Source organism: Heterocephalus glaber, unplaced genomic scaffold (genome assembly GCF_053883595.1).
Source record: "Heterocephalus glaber isolate CG9 unplaced genomic scaffold, H.glaber_assembly_v1.0 deba00001141, whole genome shotgun sequence".
NCBI lineage: Eukaryota > Metazoa > Chordata > Mammalia > Rodentia > Bathyergidae > Heterocephalus > Heterocephalus glaber.
The window spans coordinates 1,801,818-1,816,306 of NW_028258201.1; the positions used below are offsets into that span (position 1 = coordinate 1,801,818).

Consider the following 14,489-nt stretch of genomic DNA (forward strand, 5'->3'; position numbering starts at 1 on the left):
TACAAGCATTCAGCTGTGAGCGTGAATAAATGCATTTTCTAACAAGCAAGGCATAAAAAGCTTGCCTCATAATGCTTTCTCAAGAAGCTAAAAGATTTGCCTCATTAAAATAACCAGCGACCACAAAAGGATAATGACTAGGTACAAGAAACAAAGGATTCAACACAAAAATCAAGTAAATCCTGACAAGGATGGTGAAAAGTGACCCAGAATGACAGCTGTGTCACTGAGGATAACCAGTTAAGACTGGAACAGTAAAAACATTCCGGAAGAATTTTTTCTGATCATGAAATTGACAGAAGACTGGCTGCATGTGTATTGTGAGGACATTTGTGATTCATTAACAAACGGTACAACTAAAACCAGGTGAAGCGAAAACAGGGTAATTCCTAACTCCAAGGAAAACAAAAATTAAAAAGTCATCTAAGAAAAAAAGAGCTGATGTAGTTTACAGCCTTCATTATATGGTCATAATAACATGAACAGGAAATAATGACTTAGCCAGAATTATAATGTGTAAAATGAAGGAGCTATGGAAAGTGTGTGTGTACTTTGAGGAGGCAAAAGAAGCCATATCTTCCTCTTCCAAAGTGGAAAGTAAAGAAATAAAACCAAAAGCTGAAAAATCAAGAAAAAAAATGATATTTAGAGGTAGGAGATTCAATGCCAATTATCTTAGTCCATTTTTCATTACTATAATGAAATACCTGTTGCGGGCTACTTTGAAAAAAAAAGTGGTTTGCTTAGTTCATAGTTCTGAGGTGCAAGGGCCTGGTGCCAGCGTCGTCTGGGCTGACACCACAGTGGCAGGAGTCCGTGGAGCAGTGCGGGTCGCGCTGCCACACAGGAAGCCAGACAGCAGTTCAGTGGTCGGGCTCACTCCCAGAAATTTGCTCTCAGCAGAGCTAACTCGGGTCCCACCAGACTGCCTTGACTCCTCTTCAGGGTGCAGCCCCAAGGACCTTGGGATTTCCAGCAGGCCCCACCTCTAAGGGTCTTACTACCTCCACATCATATACACCTAGGACCACTCTTCCCACAACATGAACCCCAGGGGATAAACCACATTGAAACCACAGCAGCAGAGAATCTGTTAAAACAGCTGGAAGCCCTCGCCTCTGAGGATGAGATGAGCTAGGAGAGGGGCTCAGAGGCTGGGATTTTTGTAGAAAGTCTTGTAGAACTATTTGACTCTTAAAGTGCTCTTAACATAGCTTTATTAAAAATTAAAACTTTCTGAAAGAGAGTGGCTCAAAACTTGGAGGACCCAGGGGTGCTGGGCAATAGGACAGAGTGGGGATTGATGTTCTCATTACACGGGAGAAATGGCAGATTTATTTTCTGTAGGAGGAGCCTGCAAAGCAGAAGAGTTTGAGAATATAGAAGAGGTGAAAGCTGTTGAACGTCTATTCTTTTTTTTTTTTTGGTATCAGGGATTGAACTCAGAACCTTGACCTTGTGAGGGAGGCGGCGGCACCACTGAGCTAAATCCCAGCCCATTGAACATCTATTCTAAAAGAGTGAAGGGAATCAGCCCATGAAAGGAAAAGGACAGGTTTTTTTTTTCTAAATGAAGGACTATTTCTTGAGACTAGAAGGAAAAATGTGTGAACATAAGGGCAGACACATAATCTAAGTTCCAGTGACTTCTGGATGATATTTGCACAGTGAAGAAAGCACACTTCTTTCGGTCAGAGAAAAACACTTTAAATGACTTTATTAAGCCCTAAGACACAGATGAGAGAAACACTTTTCTAATGATACAGGAACTTAAGTTTCAAGCAAAGGATCAGCTGGTATCAAGGCATGTCACTCATGTGGTACTTGACACAAACTACTTTATGTGGTTGTTTATGGTTATAGTGTATAAGAGACATTATTGAAAACCCCAGCCATGGGTCTTGATCTTCTCCAAGCCAGTATGATGTCCACAAGGTAGGAAAGAGGGAAATAAAGACACAGAGACTTGAGAGAAGCTGAGTCTTGGGCTGGTCTAAGCTGCTCTGGGCAGCAAAGACAAAGGACCCCCAGGAAATCCAGTGTTTATTCATTACAAGCGTGGGAAGGGGAAGCTGGGCAAGCCTTGGACACCTGCTGAGAACAAGGATCATACGCAGGACCATAGAATGAGGGCACTAACATATCTTTGCTGAAGAGAACAAATGTTTAATTCAGAGAAAAAGAATTCAGTTGGAGTCAGTTGACCTTGGTTAGAAATGAACTCAGCTGAGCCCTGCTACTTCCCATGTAACACAGCTGAACTCCGGCGGGAGGGGAGCTTGTGCCGCTCTAGCCTGCTAATACTGGGCAGAGGTGTCTGCTACAATAGTGTATTTTTCATTTGGTTCTGTTAAAACCATCCAGGCCACACAGTTACAGAGCGGTCAGGTGGATCTCTCTTAGACCTCCTTTCTTGCTAGATACCTTGCAGATCTGCTCTGCTTTCCTCTTGCCTGGTCTGACTGTCTCCATTGAGGAGGAAGTAGCCATCTAATCCATGTCTTGGACTTCTCTTTGTCATGCATGGGACTCTAGGGAATGTGGAAAAAGGAGAAGACACTATAGATCATGGCTGGACACCATAGCCTTATCATCCAGACAGAAGTGGGGTCCCCAGGAGCCTTCCTCTCCCCATGCCTTTCCAAACTATGGTTGCTTGAGGGAGTTGCAAGGAATGATATGCTGCATACCTTTCAGGACAAATCTGAATTCAGGAGGCAAATTTCATGAAATCTTTGGGAAATGGCTCATTGACAGATTAATACACAAGAAGCCAAACAAAGCAAGGCACAGCAGGACTGGCCTGCGGATGGCAGCCAAGTGTGGTCACCTCTGTGGTCCTCACCAAGACCCCGCTTCAGGTTGAGCATCCCTCACACCTGGAAGAACTGGCCAAGATCTGGTTAAAGGACACCGTGCAGACACCACAAAAGAATTTAGAGCTCTTCGTCAAGGCTTTGGGTAAAGCAAGAGTAGGAGAGAGAGAGAGAGAGAGAGTATGTGTGTGTGTGTGTGCGCGCGCGCGTGTGCGTTGCGGAAAGAAGGCTGAGCTGGTGACTCCCACAGATCCGACCAGAAGCACTGTGGCCACAGAGGGGCACCTATAGGACAGAGGCTGATGCCACTCAGATCAGCAGGGCAGGGAAGAACTCAGTGGACTGTGGCTCTGAGGCCCAGGCTGTCAGAACCTCGGACTCCAGAAGGCGCCTCCGCTGTCTGCTCCTCTCAGAAGAGCCATTCCCTAAGTAGCAGAAGCCATGCGAACAAGGTCACTCAAGGCCGTTTCTGGGACCCTATCTGAGCGCCCACCTTCTCCAGCCCTCACCCCCAGCCCACCTCTGCTCCCCTATTCTCCGCCCACGGCTCACCTCTGTCACCCTTCCCGCCCCAGCCTGCTCCGCGCGGTCCAAACTCCCGGGCCTCTGCACCTGGGGGCACCGGACACGCACGCGCCTGTGATGATGAGGACGGTGCCCACCACGAAGGCCGCCAGGCCGATGGCCAGGCCCAGGGCGAAGACCAGGGTCTCTGTGGTGCCTGGCAGCGGGGCGGCCAGCGGGGGCTCTGGGAGAGAAAGGAAGGGTCAAGGGAAGGGATTCGGGAGCGAAGGAACGGGCTGCGCGGGTGGCGGGAGGGGGCGACACTCCGTACCCCAGTGCGTGAGGAGCGGCTCGTCCAGGCCCCAGTGCTCCACCTTGCAGTCGTAGACGTCGGCCGCCGAGGGCACAAAGGTCAGGTAGTGGAACTTGCGGAACAAGTGATCGGGCTGGGGATAGAAACTGGTCTGGAACACGCCCTCCGTGACGGGTTGACCGTTGCGCAGCCAGGTGACACTGATCACGGGGGGGAAGATGTTGTCCACGATGCAGATGAGAACGTTGGGTTTGCCCAGCTCCACTTGAGACTTGGGGAGCACGGTCACTCTGGGAGGCACTGAAAGGAACCGGCCTGAGTCCCCGAGGCGCATCCCTCACCGCGGGGCCAGGGCCGAGGGAGGCTTCCGCCCCTTCAGCCGTCTGCAGGCAGGGGGCGCTGCGGGGCGGGACAGGGCGGGAAAGGGGAGGTGTCTGGGAGGAAGTGGGGCTACCAGGCCAGCCCGGGTCGGTGGGGTCCCTCAAGAAGGATCAGGACGCTGAGGGTCTGGGAAAACCTACATCCTGGAGAACGAGGGGCCAAGAGAGCACGTGCCGGGGCTGAGGGAGGGTTCTCGGGGACGGGAGGAGGGCAGACTTGCTGGGCTCCCCTGCCCGGCTGGGCGGGGCACGGGGCAGGTACCGCTGGTGGCTTTGGTGCCGTTGGAGCGCTCCACCAGGACGCCCAGGTGGGCTCTGATCATTGCGATGCTGATCAGCCCGGTCTGCAGGTCAAAGCGCGCGAGGTCGCCAAACTCAGGCAGACGCCACACCACCTCCCTGGTCTTCAGGTCCACGGAGAACAGCTGCTCCCCATCAAATTCGTGGGTGAACTGGCCCGAGGCATCGTAAGACTGGTAGAAGGCTGGTCCGTAGGAGCCCATGTGGTCCGCTGTGGGGGTGAGGGCGGAGAAGGTTTCAGCTCAGCGGGGGCCCCAGCTGGCTGCGTGGGGACAGTGCCCTGACACCGCGCTGGACCGTGGGGCGCCTGGACAAGAGGTCGGGGGTTCGCGGTCCAGGTCCCAGCGCAGAGCGGACGACTGACACGTTCCCGGAAGTCAGGGGTTGGGCCTGGGCTGGAAAGATGCCTTTGCAACGGCGGCAGTTACGTGTTCCACGCGGAGGGACTGCTGTGTGCCCGAACGACGCCAGGAAGTACAAGAAAAGAAAGACGAGGAAATGAGAGAAAGAGGAGCCAGCTGTGGACCCCACGCGGGAGTGGGGAGGAACTGAACCTGAAAAAAGCCCAAAGGGGACAGCAGCGCAGCTGGACTGCGCCGCACCTGTGTCCAGGCCCGGAATGGGTGTGACGGAGATGTGGGGGCTTTGGGGTGTCAGGGGAGCTGACCACCAGCCAGAGAAGGGGACTCTCATCCTCTGCTGCCTCGATCTCCGGTCTCCCCACCCCACCCCACCCCGGCTCTCAGCACTCACCTTTGATGGCCCCTGCTCCCGGGGGGCTCAGGAGAGTCATCACGGCGTAGAGGCCCAGGACCAGCCCCGCGGGGACGGCCATCGGCCTCGAGGCTCTCGCCAAGTGAGGCTCAGTCTGTGTGGGGAGCAAAGGAAGAAATCAGGTACAGAAGAAACAGAATCTGGATTAGACAGAGCCCCTTGCCAGATGCAGCCAATCACAGCAGGTCTCTGAGTTGACGCAACTGTTGCTGGGTAAAGAAGAGAAGAACCGGGTGGGAAGGTGCAGGGCGCCTCGAGTGCGGGAGGCTGGGTCCCCAGGCGAGTTGAGGGGGCGGCTGCTTGGGGGGGGCGGCTGCGCTCCCCCCCCCGCGGCCTCCGCCCAGGAGGACTGAGCCGGAACAAACCCTTCATCCGATCCATCGGGTGAGGAATCCTACTTTCCCTGTAAGTTTCTGCAAACAAATGCGTAGCTAAAAAACTGGAATCACTCAGAAACTTTAAAAAGCAAATATTGGATCTATATTATTTTATTTCATTATAAAAGAATGAACGCATAATTGTGGAGATGCTTAGTCTGAGGAGGAGCTGCCCGGAGGGCCCATGGACCCATGTGAAGAGGGCGAGGGACGTGGTGGTCTCTGTTTGTCCCTCCTGGTCCCTCGCCCCCCCCTCCCCCGCTGCCCCGAGGCTGGCCCTGAGGGCTGCAGCCCTGCGGACTTTGCCTTCTGGTTACTTTCTACCAATGGGAGGCAGTGGAAGAATTTAGAGAAGTATACAAAATACACAGCTGTCTATCTGGGTAAAGAGAAGTCCAATCAAATCTCCCAAGGCCATTTGCCAAAGATCCTGAAATAAGTGATTTACAACCTGGAAGGGATCTGAGAAATCACTGGGGTCTCAGATTCTAAACTTGGCTACACATGAGGATTACCTGAGGAATTTATACAAATGTAAATTCTTGTCCATTAATGGATACATGGAAAAAGAAAATGTGGCATATATACAATGGAATATTATTCAGCCATAAAAAGAATGTCATTGAAGGTAACATGAATGACCCTGGAGGACATTAAGTGAAATAAGCCAGATCCAGAAAGACAAATAGCTCATGTTCTCACTCATATGTGAAAGGAGATGATGTTGAAAACGTAGATGTTGTAAAAGTAGAATAGACTGATAGTTCTGAGAGTAGGCTGATAGCCTAGGCCAGGAAGGATGCAGGTATATCTCCTAATGTTTCACAGCACAGTAGGATAGCAGCAGTTCATTGTATATTTCCAAAGAGCTAATAGAATTCTGAATGTTCTCAACATAAAGAGATGATAAATGTTTGAGGTGACAGAGTTGATAAATTACTTTGATTTGATCATCATATATTGTATACCTGTATTGAAACATCACACTATTCCCCATAAATAAGTACAATTATTGTCCATAAAAGATAAAGCTTAAAATCCATATCTTAATTCAGTTTATTTGCAATTCATAAAATGCATATTCCTGGGTCCCTTGCTGATCTGATGAGTGAGATCAGCCCCTCCACTGTAAGGGCAGGGGTCTGTGTTTCCAGCCACCCCTGGGTGGCTCCTGGGCAGCCTGCAGCCTGCTTTCTGGTGATATTTCTGAAATGCTCTTTCCTCTAGCACAGTTAGTAATACAGTGGCACAGTTATGAGTTGCCTAACTTGAACTCTTATTTCCCTTCCCCAGTGCCTAAGATGATGCTTGGCACATACTGGGGGCTCCGCAGATATTTGTGCATGAGTAAATGAATGGATGGATGGATGGATGGATGGGTGAATGGATGGATGAATGGATGGATGAATGAATGAATCTCTTCACTGCTTCAGTCCTACCTGGGGTAGGTGCCTCCCTAACTTTGTCTCTTCTCAAAGTGGGAGGAGCTGGAGTCCTGAGACAATGAGAAAATAGAGTAAGTCACGCAAACTGTGGAATTATTCTTTTTTAACAATTGGATGTTCCATGTTTTTATTTCAAAGTACAAGGAGATTTTTATAAAATATGTATTTTTTGTTATTAACTTAACCACCAGTGGAGTACTACTCTGCCAAAAGAAGGATGAGCTTCAGACCTTTATAGCTAAATAGATGGACCTGAAGACCGTACTCTTAAGTGAAATAAATCGGACACACATGTTTAAATACCACATTGTTTCTCTGCTGTGAGAAACTGAATGTGGAAATAAGGACTGAGATATATAATGGATGTTAGGAAATTGGAAGAAAGTGTTCAAATGAGAAGAGGCACAAGGGAGAAGGGCAGGAGAAAGGAAGGAAGGGACAAGAAAAAAGTGAAAATAGAAGGAAAAATGGAACCAAAGCTTTTATACATAGGGAGGGGAGGGGGCTTGAGGGAAAGAATGCGATGAAATAAAATTTATTAATTTTTTAAAAACTTAACCACATGATATCCTAAGAATTTTGTATTGTGATGCATCTTCTTTAAAGTTCATTGAGACTTGCTTCATGGATTGGCAATACTTCATATGTACTCTGACAAATGGGATGCAGAACTTTACACATGTGTTTAATAGATCATACATGTAGATTTGATTTTATTTTTTGTCATTTTAATCTACTGTATCTTTCCTTGTATTTGATTGATTTATAAATAAGAATGATGAGTTTAAATTTCTAACTTTGTAATTTGTTTCTATTTGTAAAATCAACTTTACTTCTACACATTTAGGTTATTAGGTGTGCTTATTTTTTGGAATTATAGTCCTGTTGAATTAACTCTTTTCTCAATTTGTTCTACAGTCTTTCTGATTTAAAATCTGGCTTTTGTGATATTAATACAGCTACACAGCTTTCTTTGGGTTAATGTTTTGTTTAGTTTTGTTTTTTAGAGACAAGGTCTTACTATGTATCCCAAGCTGGCCTTGAACTCATACCAATCCTCCTGCCTCAGGCTTCTGAGTGCTGGGATCACAGGCACGCACCACCATCTTTGGCTTCCAAAAATATTTTAAATGTGATCATTTGTATAGAAAAATTTCTGAAGCCTCATTATGCTTGAGAATATTTTTATTATACTATCATTTAAAAACTTTCTGACACAATAATTATGTATACTTATTTGGTACAGTGTGATAATCCAATTCATGTATACAATGTAGAATGATAAAATCAGGTTATACCATCACTATCATTACTTTTTAATAATGTTTAGTTGTATATTAAAGTCTAAGTTTCCCTTAAATATTTTAAAGAATATTAGCCCAAGATTTTTTCCACATTCAGTGTTATTAGGAGATCTAATGTGGGTCTTCCATGCCGGAATGTTTCAGAATCTTCTCATTGTCTTCAACACCTTAAAATGTTACAATATATAGAAAGTGGGTTTTTCTTTTTCTCTCTGTAGGATGAATCGTCCCTTTTTTTTGGTACTGGGGATCGAACTTGGGACCTTGTGTTTGCAAAGCCAATGGCAGAACCACTGAGCTGAATCCCTGGCTCTATCTTTTAATTCTGATGATTGATCTTTTTTCATTCTTTAACTATTTTCTCTTATTGATTTCACACTCATATTACCCCCATTTGGATTTGTCTGAAGTCACCTCTCTTGGTCTTTGTTTTCATTTCTTTATTCTGTTATCTTTTATTCTAGGGTGTTTTTTCAATATAGTCTTCCACCCTACTAATTTGCTTTTCAGTTTATCTCTTGTGCTTTGTATCCCATGACTGTGGTTTTTATTTTGGCTATTCTATTTTCTCACACCTAGAACTTCTATATGGTTTCTCCTATATTTCCTTTTTTTTTTTTTAATCTCACGATTCCTCTTATTTTCTAGGCTTATTTTAAGTGGCTGGTCCACAGTTTCTAAACTCTTTTGGAGAACGCGTGCGTCCCGTTTGTTGGCTTTCTCCTGAGGCAGTAGCGCCTCCTGTGGGTCTCACTATTTTGGCCCGTGGGGACCCGTTGGTGCCAGTATCATGAAGGGACAGCTGGAGTCCTGGGTCATCGCAAAGCCGCGGTCACTACCCTTGGTGGGAGGAGCTGTCAGCCTTGGCCTGGGCCCGGTCCTGGGCCTGGTGGCCCGGATGGAGGAACAGCGGAAGACTATGGTGTCTGCTGTGATCCCCTCCCTCCCTCAGCACAGATTTCAACCGTGACTTTCTCCCCAGTCCTCAGTTCGCTGAACAAACGATCCAAATCTCGTCACAGCTCTTCGGAACACGGAGCAGGCAGCGCTTCCGGGCCAGTACTGGGAGAGGCCAGAGCAGAACGAAGCCTCACACCCCGCAGCCCCCGGCCCATCCGCCTCACCAGAGTCCCCCTGTTTTCTCACTGGGGTTTCTCCAAGATGGCTTTATGGAGCTGGGAAGCGAGAATACATGCTGCTTTTCCACCCGGAAGCGAATCTCTCCAGGATTTTCTGGCCATCTATGTGTGTATGCTGCACGTGCCCTCCTAGAGTGAGATCCTGCGAGAAAGCATTGTGGTTTATTGAATCTTCGTTACAGAATCTCCCCTCTCCCTTTAAATGCTAACGTGAGGGGCATTTAATGTTAATAAATGTTCACCAGATAAACAAGATGATAACAAATAAAAGTAAATAAAATGATTTCTGGTGGTTCTGGGGAGAGATTTTCCAATACTGGAGCAAACACAGGCTCGACACAAAGCAGACTAGACTGGTGTGTCTACTTTCTGAAAATGACACAAATTCAGTTACTTAAATTGTCCAGAATGTTGATTTGGAGGTGAAGTGGTATCTGTCATGTTCTCTGGAGCATGACAAGTTGCGGTAATGTTAGGCAATGTTATTCATTACATATTTGTGGAACACCTACTCTGCTGTGGGTACTGCGCCTGCGCTGAGGACAAAGGCGAGTCGGACATGGCCGTGCCCCGCCCGCAGGCCAGCGGCCACGTGTGGCTGCCAGGCATTTGCAAGACAGCTGGTCCAAAGAAGATATTCTAGAAGCATAAAACACGCTAGTATTTGAAGACGTGTGTGTGTGTGTGTGTGTGTGTGTGTGTGTGTGAAATCTCATTAAGGATTGGTATATTGATTGTTTGACAATATTTTGGATGTATTTGGCTTAAAATATGTATTATTAAATTAATTTCTTATTACGTTTTTCATGTGACGGTTAGAAACTGAAATGGAGCATGTTGGGTCCCATTATTTTTCTATTAGACCCTGCCACTACGGATTCTTCTGTTTGCTTGACAAAATCTTTGGGTCCTTTCCTGTTACTACCTAGCGATTCCACTAGAGGGCATTCTTACCATTCGATATTTCCATTCACCACCTTGGATCCAATTATTGGGGGGGTACTGGGGATAGAACTCACGACCTTGCGCTTTCGAGGCAGGCTTGGTGCCACTGAGCTAAATCCCCCGCCAAAGATCCAATTATTTTGTATGTGCATATATTTATCTACTTTCGATCTATTTTGCTTCAAGGATTGTGTTAGGCTCTGAGACCACCATTATGGTTCCTGTCATCAAGGGTCTTTTCCTATTATGGAAAGCTGTGCACAGAACCAAATATGATGCAAAAAAATAAAGAAGAAAGCCCATTATATTCATGTACAATATAAATGTTGATGTCTTCAATTTTCATGGGTGACCTGTTCCTTTACTAAGTGATTTAGTTTCAAATGCCAGCCCGCATAACTGTAGGCTGTTGAGTGGTCCAGTTCTCCCCCAGAATTCCTGAATGGAGAAGTGAGGCAGGTGTGTGTCACCTGAGCCAGGTCATCACTTGCTCCAACCCCCTGTCTGGGGCACCATGTTGTAGTCACTTTGAGGTACTTCCTACCACCACGGGTTTCTTATTCATCATCACTTCCCGAGCTCTGGGCTCTGGACTTCTACGTGCATGTGGTTGGGAGCTGCTCACTTCCCCTAGAACTTTCCCTTCCCGTCTTTGACTTCTCCAAATCCCAGAGCCTCGACTTCTGTCTCCTGGGAAGGAACTAAAACTCACAGGTTTTCATCTTTCCTCTGAATTTGTGCATAGTCTAAAATTTACACACGAAACCTGATATGTGAAAAGGTCACTATTTAAGCCAGCCACAGTAGCACACGCCTGTAGCCCCAGCACTTGGGAGGCTGAGGCAAAGAATCACATGTGTCCAGGAGTTTGAGACCCACCTGGGCAACACAGCAAGACTTCATTTCTAACAAACAAAGAGTAACTATCTAAAGAGACGTAACTGATCTCATTGTATCATGGAGCAACGATTCCAAATGATGGTAAGAAAACCCTTACACTGGCCATTTAAAAGAGGCATTTTGGAGAAAAATCACCTCTTTTTTGGGAAAGGCAGTCTTTCAGGGTTTCTCTTTCCCTTTTCCCTGCCCTCCTTTTGGAACAGCACCCTGGGAAGCTGCTGCCTGCTCCCTTATCTTTAGTCACTTCCTGTCTGAGAATTCTTCCCCTTAGTTTCAAATTTAGGCCCAAACCCTCCCTGTCCTAAATGCTCCTCTCATCTCCCTGGCACCTACTCTCTTTGTCTACTTTTCCATGTTCTTTGAAGAAAACTGCACAGTTCCTCTGGTTCCCCCTTTCTGGCTCCTCCCCAGTTTGACTTCCTTGTCCGTCACCCCAGGGGAATAGGTACCAGTGCTGAGGTCAATTTGGTGACTTTACCTTGGGGGCTTTCACTGCTCTGTCATCACAGTTGATCACTGCACCTCTGGAAACTCTCCTTACTCAGATTTCAAGACATCATACTTGCCTGGCTTTCTTCATCCCACTCAGATTATTTCTTCTGGGGCTTCCGGTCCTCTGAGAACCATAAACACACGTTTCCTCCAGGGTCTGTCCCCAGTCTAACACTTTCTCCTTAGTTAAACATTTCCTTTGATTGCTTCAATAGCCTATTGTTGAATTAATGTCCACAATCCTCGGCATCTACGAGGTGCTTCATAGCTATCGCATCCCCGCTTCTCCAGCCCCGCTTGAATATACTTTGTCCCCTCTACAACTCCTGTTGAAATTTGAATCCCAAGCCAGGGTGACACAGGCCAATAATCCCAGCACTCTGGGAGGCTGAAGCAGAAGGATTGCAAGTTCGACCACGTTCAGTTTAGGCAACTTAGTGACTCAGCGAGAACCCATCTCAAAATTTTAAAAAGAAATAAAACTTTTGATTCCGAATGCAATGCTATCAATAAATGATGACTTTTAAGAGATGCTTAGATCATTACAAAAGAGTAATGTCTTTCTTGTGGGAGTGAATCAGTGAATCCACTAGTCGATCAGTTACCACGAGAGCTGGTTGTTCTAAAGGAAGTCCACCCTCTTCCTCATGAGCTGCTTGCCTTTCCATTTTCTGCCATGAGCCGAAGTAACAGAAGGGCCCATCCAGCACCATGGCCTGGGACTTCCCAGACTCCAGAACTGTCACCCCAACAAACAAACAAACCCCCACCACTTCTTCCTTATAAGTTAATGAGTCTCAGGTATTCTCTAACAGCAAATTTCTTACTCTCCAATGCAAACCTTTTAGAGTGCCCAGACTGCAACCCCAAACCCACTTATTTATTGCAAAGCTCCAACACTACAATTAAACTTGAATATTGAGGTTTTAGTTTAGAAAAAACAACTGTTGTCCAATGGTCAGCTGCTGGAGTGACTTGGCTCATGTACCAATAGAGACCTCTGCATGCCCACCGAGCACATGTGCCACAGGTTCGCCACCACTGTCTTGTAACAACAGAAAATAGGGTCCGGCACAGAGACCAGAGCCTTTTAGTACCTGACGAGATCGTACAACTATTAATTAGGGACCAAAGTCCAACCATTCCTCAGGACCATAATTTTATTCTTCTACATGTCTCTTTATCTCTAATGTTTATTTTCTTGTTTTCTTTTTCCATTTTCACATACTCAGTTTTGTTTTGTTTTTTTTTTTGGTACCAGGGATCGAACTCAGGACCTTGTACTTGCGAGGCAGGCAGCGGAACCACTGAGCTAAATCCCTAGTCCCACACTCACTTTTTCCCATTGGCTTTCCTCATCTGATCACAATTAAAAATTAAAAGAAATCTGACTGTCTTTGTGAATAGCTAACCTATTACAAAATATTTATATTCTTAGTTGTGCTGTCTTATTGTGTAATCACAAATGTTTTACATGTTTGACCTCTCTCAAAACCAACCATTTGTTCGCTTAAAACTGCTTAAAACCTCTGTACAATGCTTGCTTGATGAAAACAAGCAACCAGGAAAGCCCGTGCCCTGGCACCCAAGCAGTGTCCTCAGCTGGGGGCTGGCATGCCGGGCCCTTCTTGGGAACTCAGTCTGCCAGATACAAGTGACGCTCTGGGATTCACACTGCCCATTGGTCCACTGGGGAACAGACGAAGTTCTCCATGGAGAAGCTGGTGGTCACCCCAGAAATCCTCCCAAGGCTGACTTCTCTGTTCTGCTTTCACTTTCCTGTCACATGCCCAGACGGCAGCAGCCCCTCCCTGAATTGGCTTCCTCCTTTCTCAGCAGGCTGAGTCCCTGCTCTCTGGAAAGTTTGGTGAGGGATCAGCCCTTCCTTTCTTGGTAGAAATGGTCTCTGGTACTATTTCTATGTTTTGAAACTTGTTGTTGTTGATGTTGCTTTCATTCCAGAAGACAACCTCCTTGAGGGGCCTAGAAAGTCATCGTTTGTAAATAATCCAAGACAGACCTCGGAAAGCATAGAGCTGTCCAAGAGGGTTTTGTGGCCACCTAAATTTCATGACGCACATTACTAGTCCTCTGCAAAAGAAGTATGGCCCAGGGGTGACCCTCAGAGTCAAAGGAAGGAGGCCTCGTGCAGGGGTTGAGGCAATGCAGATTTTCAATCCAATGAGCTTCATGTCCTCCCCTCAGAGCCTGCAGGGCAGTGAAGGCCAGGCAGGCTCCCAGGAGACGCCAAGCTGCGGGGCCCCTGGAGAATCCCAGTCTTCACCTGGTGGTAAGGCCAGTCCTAGAGCCTCAGTGGGAAACACCGCTGCCTGACAGACTGGACAGGAGATCTATGTCCCTACTTCGGTTTCCCAGGAAAACGGCCAGATCACCATAAAGGGAATCAAAAGTCCCCGCTAAATCTCCCAGAAGTCTCCTGTCAGAAGACACTCCCACCCTCCCAAACCCTTAAGCCCCGCTCCGAGTCTGCAGGAAAGCACCCCTCTCTTCTGCCCGCCAGGCCCAAGAGGCCCCTCGGGGTCCCCAGCAAACCTGCTTGGATCGTGGAGTTGCGTCCTGCCTCTTCCCCCCTCTCCCTGTCCACAACCAGAACAGCTCTGAGAAACTCGCACCAGGTGTCAAAATCCCAAGTCCAGGCACAGCGAGGAAGAAGAGACAGCAGAACAATTCCAAAAGCTGACGCAAGCCTCCACTGATACAAGTGCCTGGGGTCTGGCCTGCCGGGCCTTGTCCCTGCCCAAAGAGAGATGGTGTTTAGGGCAACACCAGCCCGGTGACT

The 14,489-nt window shown here is 47.1% G+C and overlaps 1 protein-coding gene across 1 annotated transcript; it reads right to left on the bottom strand.

Annotated features, from left to right (window-relative positions):
- Nucleotides 1-1,685: 1,685 nt before the first annotated feature.
- LOC101698840 (HLA class II histocompatibility antigen, DO alpha chain) lies at nucleotides 1,686-5,237 on the bottom strand. Its single transcript, XM_087210452.1, is given in 7 exon segments — nucleotides 1,686-2,473; nucleotides 2,475-2,529; nucleotides 3,151-3,241; nucleotides 3,454-3,564; nucleotides 3,652-3,933; nucleotides 4,276-4,524; nucleotides 5,067-5,237. Coding segments are annotated over 7 exon segments (927 nt in total). The 5' UTR covers nucleotides 5,149-5,237; the 3' UTR covers nucleotides 1,686-2,416.
- Between the last annotated feature and the right edge of the window lie 9,252 nt (nucleotides 5,238-14,489).